General features: G+C 45.1%; 1 protein-coding gene across 1 annotated transcript in view; it reads right to left on the bottom strand.

Annotated features, from left to right (window-relative positions):
• LOC147666498 (A-kinase anchor protein 1, mitochondrial-like) overlaps positions 1–17,227 on the bottom strand; it is a 214,986-nt gene that overhangs the window by 137,275 nt on the left and 60,484 nt on the right. Inside the window, exons 3-4 of the mRNA XM_086949035.1 lie at positions 9,108–9,285; positions 3,934–4,084 (exon numbers count right to left, since the gene is read on the bottom strand). Of these exons, the coding sequence (XP_086805161.1) occupies positions 3,934–4,084; positions 9,108–9,285 (329 nt within the window). The remainder of the gene's footprint in view (positions 1–3,933; positions 4,085–9,107; positions 9,286–17,227) is intronic.

Genomic DNA, 17,227 nt, shown 5'->3' with positions numbered 1-17,227 from the left:
GTCATTAATCATCATTGCCACTGCCAGAAAATAAGACATCTGGTAAAGGGGAAGCAGTGTTTAAAATGTTACTTTTGATAGGCTTTCCCTATGAGTGAATGGCGTGTGGCTCCAAATAATTTTTGTTTTTAACACAATATCTGGAAGGCATTGCGATCTCCTCCTGCAGATGTCTATCGTACTTTGGGAGAAGGGTCATTAAGCCAGCAATATGCCACTGTATACTTGTTCCCTTAGCCTTTTTATGGGCAGTATGCACAGCAAAAGAATGGGGAGCTACATTACGGCAAAAATATAAATAGGGTATTGTGGTGCGGTTTTACATGTTCTCTGCACCATATGTGTTTCCAATTTTTTTACTGGGCCTTGGAAATGCGCCTGGGACATTTAAACATTGTTTTAAGCATTGGGAGGGGGTGTGTACTAAGTTTCTTCTCTACAAGTATCCCTATAGGAAAGTCTTGTTTCCCAAAAAACAATTGAACCTTATGATGTGCTACAGCCCTAGTGCGGACTGCTTGATAGAAATACACGTCATCTAACAAGCAAACCATTACAGGATAATATTCAAGATAAGTCACCAATTCTGACCTTGCCATGCATAAGGCCTAGCCCATCATGAGATGGCAAATTTCTAACAAACCTTTTCCCCTGGTCAGAATGAAAAATTTGCACAGTGTGTGTCGGAGAGGGCTATTTAGCATCTGTGCAATAGCCTTTTCAGCAGTTTGGAAATGCCCCGAAAACTTCCACAATTGCATCTTCAAATAAGAGTCTACATTAATGGGTGGATGATTTGGAGCCTTGAGAAGATTCAGTATCAGTATATGAAAAGAGTTATGTATTGTATTTGGTTGGTCACTCTCTACCATGGGTACTCTTGACATCGAGTTGCACTTCAGCACCAAAGCAGATTTCAGCACCAATGGTGTGTGAAAGTTATCTCAGGCTTGAAGATCCTCAGTGTGCAAATCCCCAAGGATGGTGGTGACGGTTGAGCCTAGCAGACAGACTTCTATCTGGTAGCAAATGCATATTGGGGACATGTTGAAAGCTTCCCTAGGAATACATTCCACCACCCCAATTGCTTACTATTGCCTTTGCATTTTGTAACTCACTTTTCCTTGCTTTCTATTTGCTGGTTTTGCTTGTTGTAAGCTGTCCAGCATGTCTGACTGGCTCCTTTTATTCTTCCACAAGTACTCTGTTTCAAGGAACTTTTTCTTTTTTATGAGGCACTCCACAAGAGTACAAGTTTTTTCAGCTGTCTCCTTTGTATGCCAGTTCTGGAAGCAGTAAACCGCAGTATTTCTTTGAAAACGTTTCCTGCCTGAAATTTTTCTGCTCGACTGAGTGTACCCGCCTCTAACACTACCAGTTCATCAATCATGCGTACCTGTGAGGAACAACGTTCTTCCTAATGAACTTTACCAATGGGATAACTTAATCAGTCCTCTTCCTCAATTTCACACCCATGCCATAGGCGCTAGAAGTAGGGGTAGTGGGGTGTGTTGAAGCACCCCCAAAATAATCATGCATGAGTTTAGAAGTCAAATAAGCAATAAAGAGGCCTTTACATTTTGTTATCTTGTCAGATTTGCTGTATATTCAAAGTCAGATCAAATGACAGGCTCGGTTTTCCAACAAATTACTTTTTATTCCTTTTAAAGGGAGCTTAGAGTTTACTTTTCTTTCTGTGACGGCAAAGTGAGGATTTATGTGACAATCTTGCTGGGTACCGGAAGTGTAAAACGAAAAGCAGTAGTATGCTATTTTTTTCTAGCACACAAAATGTAAATACCTGCAAATGAACTGTACAAGTAGTTCAGACTATAGCAGAAGAAAACAAATGACATTTTTTTTGTAATCCTGAAGTGTGGTGGAAACAAAGATTTTATTATGATCTGAACAAATAAATACACTAGGTGATGCAGATTTTCAACGTATCGTTTACGCACTGTATTATAGTTTATCGGTAAAACTGTAGGTCTGTGCAAATGCAATCCTCATTTTAACGGAAATTGTGTTGCCTGTAATGGCAGTGCTACCAAACCATGCTTTAGTGATAAAGTTCCGGCAGTGTGCTCCAAAATGATCAAACAGCTATATGCTACATTCTTTACAAATCTCCTACTGAAAACACTAGTTACACTTTTTTTGTGTGACACGTATTTTTCACAAGCACTAGGACTCCAGCGATGTAACCAATGGCAGCACCCCACTCACAAAATTATTCTAGCACCACTTGCACCTGGCAATTGTGAAATGTCAATTTTTGTACATGAACTGTTGGTATATATCTTTTCAAATACACTGTAATTTTAATATCATTTGCTAAAATATATGGTGACATTTTCAACTTTTATTACCGTAATGAGTGTTAACACGAAAGTGCTGAAAAAACAAGTCTATCGATGAAGCATATACACTGTTATTTGTAATTCACATCTGATTAAGAACAGATTTTAATAGGGTGCGTTAAAAACAGTGCTAGGACACAGAGAACTTTCCACGTGTATCTAAAATTACACAGTGATAGATTTGAAAACAAAAGATGTATGCCCATGAACATTAAAATCAATCATTTGAAGAATCCCCCAATAAGTTCCTTTTTTCACCAATATTTATAGTGCAAGTCTCAACCAAGTATTTTTATAGCACTCGCAACCTCAATGAGCCTATTTCTAAGCTTTCCTAATGTTTACAGATGCGAGACTAAAAGGTAAAAGGATATTATGAGGCCTAAGATTCTATTGAATACTTTCTTTACACACCTACGGGACAGCAACTCAGATACAGCATATGACAGTAGTGTCAAATCTGTTTTTCTTCCTGACACTAAAGGCATAATTTAGAAGGCAGTATGGAATGAAACACACAAAATAAATCCAGTCACAGTCCACATCATGCATTCCTTCACTTACAACCACCTTGCATCCACCAGTCCCCAGTCCCCCAACCTGCTGGCATCAATGCAGCCCACGGCCAAACCAAAGACCATACTTTTTGGCCCCTAGGAAAATGTTTGCGAGTACTCATGGTGTACATCATCACTAACAATCATTGGCAATGCAAATAGGTCCAAAAGGCAAGACCTGTTTACTTTCCCAATGCTTGTTCTTTGGAGGTGACCGGTCTAGTAGGGCACTGTGTTGAGGGGGCTGTACATTACAAGGAACTCAAGAATCTTTTTGAGGACAAGTATGGAGTTAATGAGTTTTCTTCCGAGTCCATTGTTATCAGTCTTTTACAGACCTCAAAATCCTCTGGGTAGTCTTACTCCTGAAAATGGATTTCAATTGGACCTAAAGATATTTTGACTACAGAGTCAAAGTCAACGGAGGACAAAGAAATAGGAATATGCTTTCCCTGGGCCTCGGTACTACCAGTTTGTAATGTTCCAAGCACAACACTAGAAGGAAAGGCTCTACAATCGCACATGCCACAAACCAAGAGTATCATCGTTATCGGAATAAAGAGTGAAGTTAATCTTCCAACTTAAAATTTCACAAATTGATAGCAGTTCAGTAACATGTAGGCAATGAGGCTTTTATTGTCGATTAGTTTAAAGCAGGTACATCTATTATTGGTGCGAGCAAATGTGTGCCTGTACACTTTAGATGAATAATTTTGCAGCAGTAAGAGCAAATGCAACAACATCAATGCAAGGCAAATTTCAGTAAGGGGTTTTGATTACAGAGCTATACAGAAAACGTTATTACTTCTAATGAGAATATGCATTTAAGAGTAATGGTTAATATGAGATACAACAAAGTGAAATTAGTTAAAACGATAACTCCATTTCATACATAAATATCAAAATCAAAAAGCAAACTAATCGTAGATTGTGATGGTCTAGCAACACATGCACCAGCATAAACTCATGACATAGGGTTCAAGTTCACTGGCTTTTAGTGACACAAAAATACCCACCTTATTTGTCGAAGGATGTCTACCTTAACCCTCTCATATCCACCATAGTCTACATATCTAATTTCCACCTCGTTGCTATCCTTGTAGAAGGACACCACTTGGGCACGCCACCATGCAGTATCATTGCCAGGAGCAGCACAGATCACCCCAACTGAAGCAACAAATAAATGGTAAAAAAGTTAAACTATTCAAAATTCAGCTAGTAAAAAGTACCTTTAAAGTCATTTGAAATTCTTCTTAGAAAATATTTTTTTTAAGACAAGCTTTATCATCAAAACCCTAGCAGTTCATCAGTTGGGAGATTAAAACATGAACCATCTGCCTGATCTTAAGTAACTAGAAAATCAAGGCCATGAGCCAAGCATGAGGAATGTTGAGGGCAGAGTAAAAGCAATTAACTAGAAGACCGCAACATTATCACTTTGCATAGCACCAGTGATATCTCACACTCAATAACATGCCCAGTTCTGCAGACAGAGGATGAGAAACACTGAAGGGACCGGCTGCAAAAAGGTAATTGTTTACACAAAAGGTTGTATAGTGAAAAATAGCACAACATCCAGTCGGGATGAATGCAACCTTAATTTAGTGTGTACGACGCAAACTGGTGAAGTACACTATATTAGATGAAAAATTAAAAACAATGTCACTTGTGCACTGCAAACTAGTGTCATTGGAGACAGCGCAATTTTATCTTCCTCTACACCAGGCCACCACCACCCGTAAGGAGTTGATCAGAGCAGACAAGCAAAGGGCTCCACTGCCAGCACAAAGAGGAAGAGCGAGAGGGGGCACCCCTGCCTTGTGTCTCTTCCGATGGGAAAGTAGCGTGGCAGGGCTCTGTTGACTAGTACCTGGGCTCTCGGCTTACAGTAAAGTGCCTTAACCAGGCCGCGGAATCTAACGCTTTCTTGAAATCTACGAGAAGGCGAGATAAGTAGGGGGTCAATTGTTGTCGATTCGCTAGAGAAAGATGAAGATGTCTGAGGCAGTGCCGGGTGCCTCGGAAGGCATAAATCCGCACTGGTCAGGATGGAACAATTTGACCAGGTAGGGTCATATGCGATTGGCTAGGATGGAGTCGAATATTTTGACCTCTGTGTTAATGAGGTAGATGGGCCGGCAATCGGAGCAATGTTTCGAGGGAGGCTTGGACTTAATGATCACCACTATGGCGGCCATATCTGTCTCAGGGCGGAACAAGCCTTGATCAGACTCCTCCTGGTATACCTCCAGGAGGTGGGGGATCAGTGTGTCCCGGAAAGATGCATAGAACTCCTGCAGAAGTCAGTCCGGCCCTGGCGTCTTACCCGCAGCTATACTTGAAATTGCATCACTAATCTCCTCCGGTGTGACAGGAAGGTCCAGAACCTTCGCCTCACTGAGTCGTGGGAGGGAGTACTGCCCGTGGTGAAGGAAGTCTGAAAGCGAGAGAGGGGGGGGGGGGCGGCTGTGCCGAATTAAGAGTGGAGTAGTAGGAAACAAAGCACCGGGCCACTGCAGCGGGGGCTCGCTGGATCGCACCATCCAAGTCAACCACCACAGGGATGATACGGTTGGCAATCAGATAAGTGGCCAGGCGGTGAAGAAGTTTCCCATTTTTATCTCCCCACCCATAAACTCACGCAACGGAGGACCTCCACAACAATTTGGCAGCTTATAGGGAGGCCTGTTTAATCTCGTCCCTCAGGAACGCCAATCTCCTATCTTGGTCTTCAGTTCTCTCCTCTGGGGTTTGAGCCTCGAGTAGCGCAGCCTGGGTCTCCAAGAGGGTGAGGATGGAGTCCTGTTTCATACGTTTAGGCTGGAGTTCGCCTTTAGCGAAGCCTTGGATGGTGGCCTTCCCAGCTTCCCATAAGGTGCCAGGAGAGGAAACTGACCCTTGATTAGTGGTAAAATAATGGCGGAGCTCACTGCCCACCGGTTCCCTGAAGTCCTTGTCCTGGAGGAACCAGGCGTTCAGCGGCCAGGTCGGGCGTGACAAAGCATGGAGGCTACCTATCCCCATCTCCACCGGAGAGTAGTCCGATAGCCCTCTAGGACGGATGGTGACAACTTGAATTGCGCAGCAATCCATGGCCGGTAAAAAGACTTAATCGAGTCGCGCATGGATGTGGTGGGACACTGATGTGTGGGTGTAGACGCGAGTTGTCGGGTGCCAGTGTCTCCAGGCGTCACCAAGACCTAAGGTGCTCGCCAAATTCGACAGAAGGATAGACTGAGCGATTCTGGGAGCAGAAGAGGTCGTGTCAGTGTCAAGGTCTAGGTCCATTATTGCGTTGAAGTCACCACCAACGATGGTGATCCCTAGGAACAGGGTGGCAACCAGTGGAGCTAGCGATTGAAGTGTGGAGGTCAGTGGGGTGGGGGAGAGGGAATAGAAAGCGATCACGTTCAGAGGTCAGTCCCCCAGGTTCCCCTTCAAGACGACGAAACAGCCTCCAGGGTCATGAATTACGTTGCTTACCACAAGGGGGATGACCATGCCGCACCAGGACAGCCACCCCCTTGATCCCCTGCTGAAGCCAGAGTGCCAGATTCCACTTTAACCATAGTGCGCCAACAAAGGGCAGTGATTGCCTATTAGGTGGGTCTCCTGGAGTAGGAGTATGTCTACAGTGTGATGCTGGGCATACCGTAAGACAGCTATTAGCTTGGCCTTATCAAGTAAGCCATTAACATTCCAGGACATGATGTGAAGCGACGCATGCGCTGTGAAGGTATCATCCATGAGGAGAGTGAGGAAAGAACAGGACACCCAGCGTGGGTGACTGGTGTGGGTGAAATGGTGCATGTGCGAGAGAAAGGGGAAGCAGTTCTACATGGCCAGGTCTGGAGCGTCTGTCATGTAGCTGGGAATGTACGCTGGTATGGTACACAAGTAAAGTAAAGTCTATGGTGTAACGCTGGGTGTAACACAGGACTGCCGTGAGCTGGGTCTTATCCAACAAGCTATTAGCTTTCCAGGGCATTATGCGGAGCAGCGCCTTCTCTGGGGAACCGTCAAACATGGAGAAAGCGGTGAAAGAAAGAACCTCAAGCGTGGAAGGCCGATGTGGGTACATTTCTACAGCGCTAGGTCGGGCGTTCTTTTCTTGCGGCTGGAGATGCATGCTAACATAATAAACTAATGAAACAAACACAAAACGAACATGAACAAAGGACCCACCCTATACTTCATTAACCCCTTCGATGCGGCCGCGATTCCCCTGGTGTGCTGTAAACAGCACGAACAGGGGCGGGCCGTGACGACCCCAGCCGTCATCAGCACACGAGCACCGTAGTGCATGACGGCTGGGGTTCGTCATGAGCATGGAAGGGGTTAACAGAAGCATCTGTCGCCCTAACTAGTAAACACAAAAATACAAAACAAACACTTGAAATGGGGAATCGAGGAGGACCCCTCCTCCTATCAGGATGGTTAGTGATTATGTTCAGCAGGTAATAAGGCAAAACAAGCTGAAGCACAGCCTAAGGGTTGCAGAAAATGGCCGGGACCAGAAGATCGTATTGGGCTCAGGGCGGTCCCATGTGAAGAAACGGGAGAGGTCTGTGTCCGCCAGATCCAACAGCGATGAGCGAGGCATGGCGTCCCCAGGGTCCAAGCAGCTCGAAGCCCACTGCGCAGTGCAAATGTCTCCAGGAGGCGTTCCAGACGTTGGATGATGAGGGACCTACTGGTGAGTCCGATCAGGCAAGTCTCTGGCCTTGCCTCCTGCATGAGCGGTTACCTTGTGGTTGCGATGCAGGCATGGCTCGGTGAGAGCCTCCGGTCCACCCAGAGGCTACGGACTCCGGGTGGCGAGTCTTGCGGGGTGCTCTTCTGTTACCCATGTCCAGGCCTCTTCAGGGGAATCAAAGAAGAGTGTCCTGTTCTGAAACACAACCCTGAGGCGGGCCAGGAAGAGGAGCCTGTATTGGAGGTTGAGGGCATGCATCTTTTGTTTGACCTCGCCAAAGGAACAACGCTGGCCTTGGACCTCGCGGGTATGGTCCGGGAAGACCATGATCGTCTGACCTTCATATTGGAGACATCGCGGTTTGCGGGCTTTGGTCAGAACGGAATCCCGGTCCCTAAAGTTGAGGATACGCAGTATTATTGGCCTATGGGGTGTACCCGGCTGCGGTTTGGGCGCAAGCAAGTGGTGCGCCCGTTCAATTGCGAACCACTGGGAGAGGGAGCCTTTGGGCATCCATGAGCGTATCCAATGTTCAGTAAAGTCTGCTGCCCGGCCTGGATCCGCTCCTTCCGGAAATCCCACCAGGTGGAGGTTGTTGCGCCGGGACTAGTTTTCAGCATCCTCGGCCCGTCATTGAAGCTCCTGAGTAGGAGTCCGGAGGCGACCAAACTGGTCTTTAAGTTGGAGGATATCATCATCTACGGTAGAGAGACTGGATTCTGCTTCCTTAATCCGGGACGTTGCATTGCGGAGGTCTTGCCACTGTGTCTGGATGCCAATCCCAAGTCAGGGCACGAAGGCTAACATCATGGGGGCGAGGACACCTCACCAGGGCGGCTAGCTCCGAGCAGCGGCCCACATTGTGTCCTGCGGCCGAAAATGTGCGAAAGTTGTTGCGGAGATGAAGCAGCACCCAGGTACAAAGCTGGATGGCTGCAGGGACAGAGGGAACTTGGACAGATTTCGGAGGGGTTAGGGACTTAGAGAGCGTCCGCCATGTTGCGCGCCAAGCCACCTTGTTTCTTATTGTGAAATTTTAGGTTTCTATCACAATTTTCTTTTCTGAACTCTTTACGCACAAAATAAAATATTAGACAGGAGGCAATATTTACAAAATTTGCAATGTGTGATGCATCTCAGTTAAAGTAAACATTTTAAATTGTAAGGTCTATTCAAGAGCATTTAGAACAATTTATTGAGTCTGAACCGACATCATGCTATTAAACTGCAGAAACAAACTTGTGTAAATACAGTTGGACTTGGTGGCCTGCACCCACACACATAATCAAATTGTTTCTGAACAGTTAATCATCACAGACTCAGTTTGTTCAAGTAGCGTTCAACACAAATGTTACCCAAAAATAAATTTGCTAATTTTATCCACAGGGAATGACAAAAACGTAAGAATCCAATTTTGGTTAAAAGTAGTAACCCAAAACCTCTGCAGAAGATTCATTAATAACAATAACCCTTTATGAACTGTTACATACTTACCTTCCACTGGGGTTGGTAAAACTGGAATTCCAGGCTGGGAATAACACAAAAACATCTGCTGGTCTAAACTGCGTAAAGCATGAAAGGTAGGATGTGTATGTTGCTGCACAAACATATGTCCAGCATTGACAACGTTCACTACAATAACCTCCACGGTGACACCATCTGGGAGCATGAGCTAAAAAAAATAAAAAAAAACAATTGTTAACTTTGATATTACCAGAACTAAACGTCAACGGTTAAGACACAACTTCACCTGTTAAACCTATTGTAAAATAGGCAAGCACTGAGTGCTGAAATTGTACAATTACAATTTTTAGAAGTCTTTTTGAAGATGGTCAGAGCTTGCACATTACCAGAGTCCATAAGCAAGTAGCTTATCCATTTTAGGTATGTACATTGTACACTACAAAATTCAGGTATACATGCCTACAAAGCAAAGCGAAAAAGCATGACTGGGTGAGTTACCCACACATGAAATTGGGAAAGGAAAATGCTACTTACCAATATGCATCTGTTCTTGACATGTAGAGCTACAGAGAAGTACATTTTGCATTGAATCGCCATCTGGTGTTGGGCTCGGATGCCTGCACCTTGTCTTGGAAGAAGTCTTTTGTAGTCCCGAGATAGGTGCCTCCCCCCCCTGGACGATAGTGCGCATGGGCATCCACTCCATCCTTAGATTGTTTTTCGCCATGATAGGAAATGATGGATGAAATAGAAGAGATGTCCATGAGAATGTATCTAATTACGATAATACTGGAACAGATACAGGTCCTGTGGAGGTGGGTGGGCGTGTACTACTCTGCAGCTCTACATGCCAAGAAAAGATGCACACTGGTAAGTAGCCTTTTCCGTTTGAGGCATATGAGCTACAGATAGTATACTTTGCATTGACTGTACAGCAGTGTCTACCCTAGCGGTGGTCACCTGTATCTGTTGCAGTACTTTAAAAAAGTGTTTGGCTTACAGAAGCTTGTTGCTTAGCCTGCACGTCAACACAATAGTGTTTAGTGAAGGTGTGCGGTGTAGATCATGTTGCTGCTTTACATGTGTCATCTAAAGGGATGTTCCGTAAGAATGCCATTGACGCTCCTAGTTTGCGTGTCGAGTGCGCTCTTGGGGGAATTGTTAATGTGCGTTTAGCCTTTTGGTAGCATATTTGAATACATTTTACCACCCACCTTGCAATACCAGCTTTGGAGATGGGGTTTCGTTTATGAGGTTGTGAGAAGGCTACAAACAGTTTTGTTTTTCGAAAGTGTTTTGTTCTGTCAATGTAATAAAATAGTGCTCTTTTGACGTCTAGGGTGTGAAGAGCTCTTTCTACTACGGAGTTTGGGTTTTGAAGAAACACTGGTAACTCCACGGATTGGTTAAGATGGAATGCAGAGGTGACTTTGGGAAGGAATTTAGGATTTGGTTCGAGAACCACTTTGTTAGGATGTATTTGTAAGATTGGTTCTTGTATTGTTAAAGCCTGGATCTCACTTACTCTTCTGAGAGAGGTAATGGCGCCAAGGAAAGCTACTTTCCATGTGAGGAACTGAAGTTTACATTTATGTAGTGGTTCAAATGGGGGACCCATTAGTCTGGTAAGAACAATATTTAAATTGTACATTGGAGAGGGTGGTAATCTGGGCGGAATTATTCTTTTGAGTCCCTCCATAAAGGCTTTAATCGCAGGTACTCTAAAAAGGGACACATGTTGTCTATTTTGTAAATAAGCAGCAAGTGCTGCTAGATGTAATCGTATGGATGAGTATGCTAGATTACATCTTTGCAAGTGTAGCAGATAGAAAATGATGTTTTGGATAGAAGCATCCAATGGATTGGTTTGATTTTTATTGCAGTAGAAAACACATCTTTTGCATTTTGCAGCATAACAGGCTCTAGTAGTAGAGTGTCTGGCTTCCTTAATGATGTTCATTCAGTCCGGCGGAAGGTTAAGATAACCGAACTCTAGGACTTCAGGAGCCAGATCGCTAGATTCAGTTGATTTGGATCGGGGTGCCTTATTTCTCCATGGTTTTGCATTAGCAGTGTTGGGGAGAGACGTAGTTTTTGATGTAAAACTACTGAGAGTTCCAGTAGTGTTGTGAACCAGGGTTGGCATGCCCATGTGGGAGCCACCAGGATCATTTTGAGAGACGGTTGCCTGAGCTTGCGTACTACTAGTGGAATCATTGGGAGTGGCGAAAAAGCGTACGCAAATCTACCTGACCAGTTCATTTATATGAACTTAAGGATGAAGTTCCCATTTGTGTATCTGCTGTGTCTGCCGACTTAGCAGATCCGCAATCTGATTGTGAAATCCTGGAAGAGGTTTTGCAAACAGGTATATGTTTTGTGGAATGGCCCATCTCCAAATGTTCTGTGTGAGTTAGGAGAGCTGCAGAGAATATGTGCCTCCTTGTTTCTGAATGTAATACATGGCTTTCATGTAGCCCTTGCGGACTAGGACAATTTTGTTTTGTAGATGTACTTGGAATGATTTTAATGCTAGAAAGATTGATAGCAATTCCAGGTGATTGATATGGAGCACCTTTTGTTGAGTGGTCCATTTCCCTTGAACTGTATGTTTTAGGAGATGGGCTCCCCAACCGGTGAGTAATGCGTCGGTTGTCGGCACTATCTGTGGAACTGGTTCGTGGAACAGCGTCCTTTGGACAGGTTTTGTGTGTTCCACCACTGCAGAGCGCAATGTGTGCAGCGGTCCACCAACACCAGATCTGTTAGTTTTCCTTGAGCCTGGTTCCACTGATGTGCTAGACATTCCTGTAAGGGACGCATGTGAAGTCTTGCATTAGGTACGATAAAGATGAAAGAGGCCATCATTCCTATGAGTTAAATCAATACCCTTGCGGGAAGGGAGCGCTGTGGCTGAAATTTGATGACTAAGGACTGGAATATGCCAGAGCCTTGGAGGCATTTATTGTTGCTCCTAGATACTGATGTATGTGAGAGGGTTGAAGACGTGACTTGGTGTAGTTTACTGTGAATCCCTAGTCGTGTAGCAACTGGATGGTTTGATAAGAGTGATGAACACACTGGTTGAATGACTTGGCTTTTATTAGCCAGTCGTCGAGATACGGGAAGACATGGATATGTGGTCTTCTTAAGTGTGCTGCTACCACCTCAAGACATTTTGTGAACACTCTGGGTGCGGTGGCCACCCAAATGGGAGGACTTTGAACTGGTAGTGTTGTCCGTCGACTACGAACCTTAGATACATCCAGTGAGCATGATATATGGGAATGTGGAAGTAGGCGTCCTTGAGATCTAGTGGGGCAAGGAAGTCGCCTTGTCGCAGCAGTGGGAGCCCTTGTTGGAGAGTGATCATATGAAAATGATCTGACTGTATATATAGATTGAGGGATCTGAGGTAGAGTATTGGTCTTAGAGTTCCGTCCTTTTTGGGGATTAGGAAATACAGCGAGTAAACCCCTGTTCCTTGGTGTATTAAGGGAACTGGTTCTATTGCTCATTTTTGAAGCAGTGAGAGAACTTCCTGTTTTCAGTGCTTAATTTGAGCAGGTGCTTTCAGGCGCTCAGCACCAGCAATGTCTTACCGTGCAGGGGGTGGTCTCAATATCAATTGTTCAAATTCAAAATAAAAAGAAGAACATACATTGCATGGTGACTGGCTGGTAAATGTTCATTGACAGGCCAGCATTCGCCTGTCTAGGCAGGCCTGATTGTGTATCACCACGTTAGTGATATCATCACGCCGATCCCAAATCCAAGAAGTCATCGACAAACTATGGCTTGCATTCTATTTCCAGAGTCTGCTGCACCCTGCCTCAGCCTAAGCCTCCCATTGGATAATTGTAGCTGGGGGCTGGCTCATGATAGAGTTGAGGCAAGGAAGCTGCAAGAGCGCATTTGGAACTTGGGAGAGGGCTCTTGAGGAAGAATATACGAAAGTAAGTATGGACTTTCCACTTGCTGAGTAGCCAGAGTAGTATATCCTGCATTGCTGCTATCCTCAACGTGTTTGATGCGGCTGTGGGCCAATACAACTATTGTGCGTCATGGCGTCACCTGTAGATTCTATGCCTTGCACCCAAGCATGGTATTTGCTGAGCGTTTGTGAGTCCAGTAGGCACCACAGCCATACTTACCGGCACAGCAGCATTCGTGGAGGAGTGTGGCTCAATGGTTAGAGCGGCAGACCTTGATGCAGAGTTCTGGCCAGGGACCAGGGTTCGATTCCCGCCTCGGCGAGTCTCTGGCTCATAAATTCCGCTGACTGGATATTCTCGCCTCAGTGCCTATTCTAATCATGGGTCCCACGCTGCAACTCTGGGCAATAGCTTGCTTAGCCTCCACAACGGCCCCCTACAGCGCTGGGGATGCCTGGTTGCACCCCGGGGATGCCCAGGAGTGGACATTTCACGGGGAAAAGCCAGGACGGGTTCCCTAGCGGTATGAGTACAGCGCCAGGACACACTGCTTGCCGGGATATCAGTGCGCTTTACAAATACGTCTACATTTACATTTACATTTACATTACAGCTGGGGACAATGCCTGTGCTGTAGCAGGCAGGGTCACAGCAAGCAGAGTAGTAGATGCATGATGCCTTCGCCTTCCCTGGACCTACTAATTACAGGCAGCACTAGCAGTGACCTCACCTGCTGTGCTCGAGCAGCCGTCTGTTCTGCAATAAACCCCGTCATACTGCACTGATTAATATATGCAAAAAAAGTATTTTCATTTGGTGTACATTTTGTTTTTGCATTCAGTGTAGGTAAAAAAGTAAAACACGCCATCTTTCACTTCTTTAGGAATGAAACAGAAAAACGCAGAGAAGATAAAATGAAAGGACGTAGAGGACAGGACAGAGGAAAAAAAAGCAGACATATGATAAGACGGAGACACTGTTAATCACTGCTAGAAGAGTGATAGTAAAGAGTCAAGATCGAGGGGAGAGGGAGCAGAGCAAGGATCAAAGTGAAGAGGAAAAAGGGCAGGGCTAGAATGAATAGAGGGCAAATCAGAAACACCGGAAATAAGGCAACACACCAGGTGTGACAAAGATGATAATCAATTAGAGGGGTGAGAGGATAGACTCTTAGAGCAAAGACTTGGGGGACAGACAACAGATGAAAGTTAGAAGATAGAGACTGAGGCAGTGAGAGTGTTGAAAGTGGGGTCACCGGAGGAAGAAGTGAGCTGTGGCCTCCTTGGCAAAAGTTTCAGCACCTGCACTTCATTTTTTACAAATTAAGCACTGCCCGTTTTAAGAGTGGGAGATGTTCGGTGGACATTGGACACTGCTTGGGTGGTACGGTGGATTGGTTTGCTGTAGGTTCTAGGCAGTACCCATACTGGATAATTTGTCTTACCCACTTGTCTGTTGTAATAGAGTTCCAGACAGGTAGAAACTGTGATAATCTTCCCCCGACTGAAGTGGAATGGTCTGGGGGAGTGGAGGGAAGTCATTATTACGGGGGGAGGTGTGAGTGCTATTGGTACCCAAGCCTCTGCCCTTGCTGTTTTTTCCCCTATATCCTCCTCCAAAATATCCTCTATTGGGGGATGCTTGAGTAGTGTTTTTGGAAGAAGAGGCGGTATCGGTTTTAATGTTTTCGGATGCTCCTCTATAAAAGGAGCGACAAAAGGAACCATGTGTGGATGGAGACTAATGCTCCCATTAATTTAGCAGTCTGTCTTTTTTCGAGAGTGGTATCTACAGCCAGTCCAAAAAGTTGTTGGTGATTGAACGGCTGGTTGAGGATAGTTGTTTGGACCTCCTGTTTAAAGCCTGAAATGCGTAGCCAGGCATGACGTCCGAGTAGCACACGAGTGTTAATGGACCTAGAGGTTGTATCGGCTACATCAAGGGCACACTTGATTGAGGAGTTTGTTATTAATTTGCCTTCCTGAATTAAGTCATTTGTCTGAGTTTTGTATTGATCGGGTAAATGTTGTAATAGGGTTTCTAATTGGTCGTAGTGAGCCCTATCATACCTAGCAAGTAGTGCTTGGGTGTTGGCTATGCGCCAGTGATTGGCTGCTTGAGCAGCAACTCTTGCCAGAGGCATCTAGCAATTTGGATTCTTTGTCCGGAGGTGGTGCATCACCGGAGGTTTGAGAGTTGGCGCGTTTTCTAGCATTGGATACTACAAGTGTGTCTAGGAGTATTTGTCCTCTGATGTATACAGGGTCATCAGGGCAGGTTTATATTTTTTTATCAATCCTAGGATTGAGAATCCTAGCTCTCACTGGGTCCTTAAATATTTCAGGGGCATGTTTAATGACTCCTTTAACCATTGGCAGTATTTAAACACTTTTTTGTGACTTCAAAGGTGTCTAGAAGGAAACACTTCTGCAGTGTGAAACGCCATGGTAAACAGCCGTATTAACAAGCTGCCCAAAACCGATGATATCTGGGGAGATGGTTTTATTGGATATGGCTGGGGATCTAGGAGGTCCGGAGGATCTATTGGGCCATTAAGGTCGTCCCAATCTGGATTATTATTAGGGTCAGAGAAAGGGTCATTGTTGCAATCCCCCCCCCCATCCCCCAAACTCATCTTCATTATGTGGTGGTGGAAATGGAATAGGCTGTGGAAGTGTAACAGGTTTAGGGAGAAGAACAGGATTAGAGGGAAGAACAGGAGAAGAAGGTCGTAGAGGTTAAGTAGCACAGTCCTTTTTTACAGGCACTGCAGGAGTGTCTGGTGTGTCCAGCTTCCTCTTCTTGTGTGGCACAGTAGTCACATGTGCTCTTTTGGGGTTAATAGACAGTTTTTTTCTGTTTAGGATCCACAGGATCTGGTTGAAAAAGTTCCTCTTCTTCGATAACCGGTTTCAGCACAGATTTCTTCGGGTCCGAGCGAGGTTTCGATTTGTGCTCAGAGTCTTTAAAGGTTTTTTTTAGAGACTATGGAGATGGGAATCTTTTTCGGTTCGAAAGGTTTTGGCTCAGGATCCAAAGTTTTTTCTTTCGGCGTCAAAGTGGTCGCTGCCGATTTTGTTTTGGGAGCCAGGCTCTCTTTTGGCTTCGGTGCCAAAGGCGCCTGTGGGACTATGACATACAATTTGCTCGGTCCAGAGCTACCGGAAGGCTTGTCTTTTTTCTTCGGAGCCGGGCCCGGGGCTTCTAAAGTATGTTTTTGGTCGCGACTGGGGCCAACAGACTAAGTCTTGACCAGGGCCTTCAGTTTGGTTGGTGGGGTTGGGGTAGGAGCAGTTGTACTCATTCGTTGATCGGAAGTGATGTTGTCGTCAGAGTCTGGATCGTCTGCTTCGGACACAATTTCAAGGTCCTCAGAATCCTCCTCCGGGACATCGGTGCCTTCGAAGATGTCCACTGGTTCCGGAGCTGCTCTCTGCGCCATGATGTGGTCACAGATCGTCTTTTTCGATCAAAAAGAGGCGCAGGCCTGGCAATTGTTCTCGTTGTGTTCTGGCGAGAGGCACAGGTTACAGACCTTATGATGGTCACTGTGTGGGAATTTGGTTCCAAACTGGGGGCATTTTTTAAACGGAGTCCTTTCCAGGAGCTGTAGGCCTTAACAGCGTCGATAGGCCCAGCCGCCTGTATCGACGACCGGAATCTAGCAGATGAGATGCGTGTCGAAGATCACACGATCGAAAAAACAATACAGTAGATTTATAGATAGTTAGCGATCGGAAAGAATTTAAAAAACAAGGTTTTGAACCGGAGCGCAAAAGTTGCATTCGAACCCAATGACGGAAAAAAACAATCGAAGGATGGAATGGATGCCTATGTGCACTATTTTCCAAGGGAGGAGTCACCTATCTTGCGACTACAAAATACTTCTTCCAAGACAACAAGGTTCAAGCATCCGAGCCCAACACCGAATGGCGATCTAATGCAAAGTGTACTATCTGCAGCTCATATGCCTCGAACATCAAGTTCTGGTTAAATCAAACATTAATACGATCATAGACATTAGTAATAAGTTCAGACATTAGCAAGGACCTACAGGCTTCCCACATCATAATAGCTAACTACCGAAGACATCACAAGCATGTGCTCTGTCCCAAAAGACCACATACATGACAAATGGGGATAGCAAAAACAGGTGAAAGTGAGTAATCCAGAAAAAAGCAGATTAAGCGATAATCTAAGAAGACCATAGAAAGA

Source organism: Lissotriton vulgaris, unplaced genomic scaffold (assembly GCF_964263255.1).
Source record: "Lissotriton vulgaris unplaced genomic scaffold, aLisVul1.2 SCAFFOLD_1451, whole genome shotgun sequence".
NCBI classification, from domain to species: Eukaryota; Metazoa; Chordata; class Amphibia; order Caudata; family Salamandridae; genus Lissotriton; species Lissotriton vulgaris.
Note: the sequence above shows the minus strand (reverse complement) of the source record. Positions and strands in the feature narration are given on the sequence as shown.